We start from the raw sequence: 1,188 nt of genomic DNA on the forward strand, positions 1-1,188 counted from the left end.
AGCTAGCTAGCTAGCTAGCTCAGTGTTCCTGGTACCAGTGTGTTTAGTGATTGCTGAACCGGACTGCTGGTTTCAGGGAGGCACCTGTCCTCACGTGTCGCCGTGCTGATTTAAATTAGTCATGTTTAAAACGAAGCTACTGGTTTATTTTTTCGCATAAAAACTTTAAACGTTTTTTTTTTTGTCTCTTTCTACAGAGGAAGACGGAGCTGCTGCTCAGGGCGAGAAGAGGAAGAGAGACGCAGACGACGAAGGCGATGACGACGACGATGAATAGAGGGAACAACTGGCCCCGCCCTTACCTGCTGACCCCTCCACCATATTTGGCCATTGCCTCAGAGATGCAGACGATCAGGAAGTCCTGGGATCAGGTTTACAGCAGGGCTGATGAAGTCTTTACCATGGCAACCTGACAGGAAGCTGTGAAGGTGACCTCCAGTCTGAGTCAACTATATGAAAAAAAAAAATGTATTAAAATAAAATGCAGAAGAGAAACAATCTGCAGCAGCAGATCCTGGACCAGCGAGTCCTGGTTGTGACATAAATCTGGATCCGGAGCGATTAAAGATGCTGAGGTTGTTTCTTTAAAAGCTCAAAGTTGATTGGTTCTCTCAGACTGACCTCATCTTCCCAGAAACTCTCCTCTTCTTCCAGTTAAACCAGTTCAGCCCTTCTAAGACCACATTACCCACGATCCTCAGATCTGACTGGTATCGAGCTCTGCTCTCTGATTGGACGCCACTCTGGGACTTTGTATTGGACTGTTACTGACAAGCCCCGCCCCTCTCCCTGCTGTCCGGTCGTGTAAATATCCGTGAAGCGGTCCCTGTAGGTTCTGTGATGTCGTCTCTTTGAGTTCGGAGCGGACGCTCGGCTTCTCTGACGTAATTTTATTTTTTTATTCCTGTCTGCTGACGGTGTCGCTGTAACCGGAGTGTTTTTGAATAAAACCACTGAAACCAAAACCTGATCTGAAGCTTTTTACTCGTCCAGAACTCAGAGGCAGAACCTTTAAAGGAAATGTTCAGTCACATTCAGAATTCAAACTTCTGAAAGTTCTTTAAATCTGAAATGATTCCATCCTGTTCAATAAATGATCAGTGTTTTTAATTCAGAGTAATTTTCATGTGAATGTGCTTTACTGGAGGCATCCATGTTTGTCAAAGAACACTACTGCCACTTACTGGT

The 1,188-nt window shown here is 45.1% G+C and overlaps 1 protein-coding gene across 2 annotated transcripts in view; it reads left to right on the plus strand.

The window, feature by feature from the left end:
• The window catches only part of LOC107095275 (acidic leucine-rich nuclear phosphoprotein 32 family member E-like), a 14,513-nt gene extending 13,548 nt beyond the window's left edge, over positions 1–965 (plus strand). For both annotated transcript variants that reach the window (XR_001481731.1, XM_015391293.1), the window contains one exon: positions 198–965. Coding sequence is in view for 1 of the 2 variants with exons in the window: in XM_015391293.1 (XP_015246779.1) it covers positions 198–277 (80 nt within the window). In the remaining variant the exon portion in view is untranslated. The remainder of the gene's footprint in view (positions 1–197) is intronic.
• The last annotated feature ends 223 nt before the right edge of the window (positions 966–1,188 follow it).

The sequence above is a fragment of the Cyprinodon variegatus genome, unplaced genomic scaffold (genome assembly GCF_000732505.1).
Source record: "Cyprinodon variegatus isolate N-32 unplaced genomic scaffold, C_variegatus-1.0 Scaffold534, whole genome shotgun sequence".
Classification (NCBI taxonomy): Eukaryota; Metazoa; Chordata; class Actinopteri; order Cyprinodontiformes; family Cyprinodontidae; genus Cyprinodon; species Cyprinodon variegatus.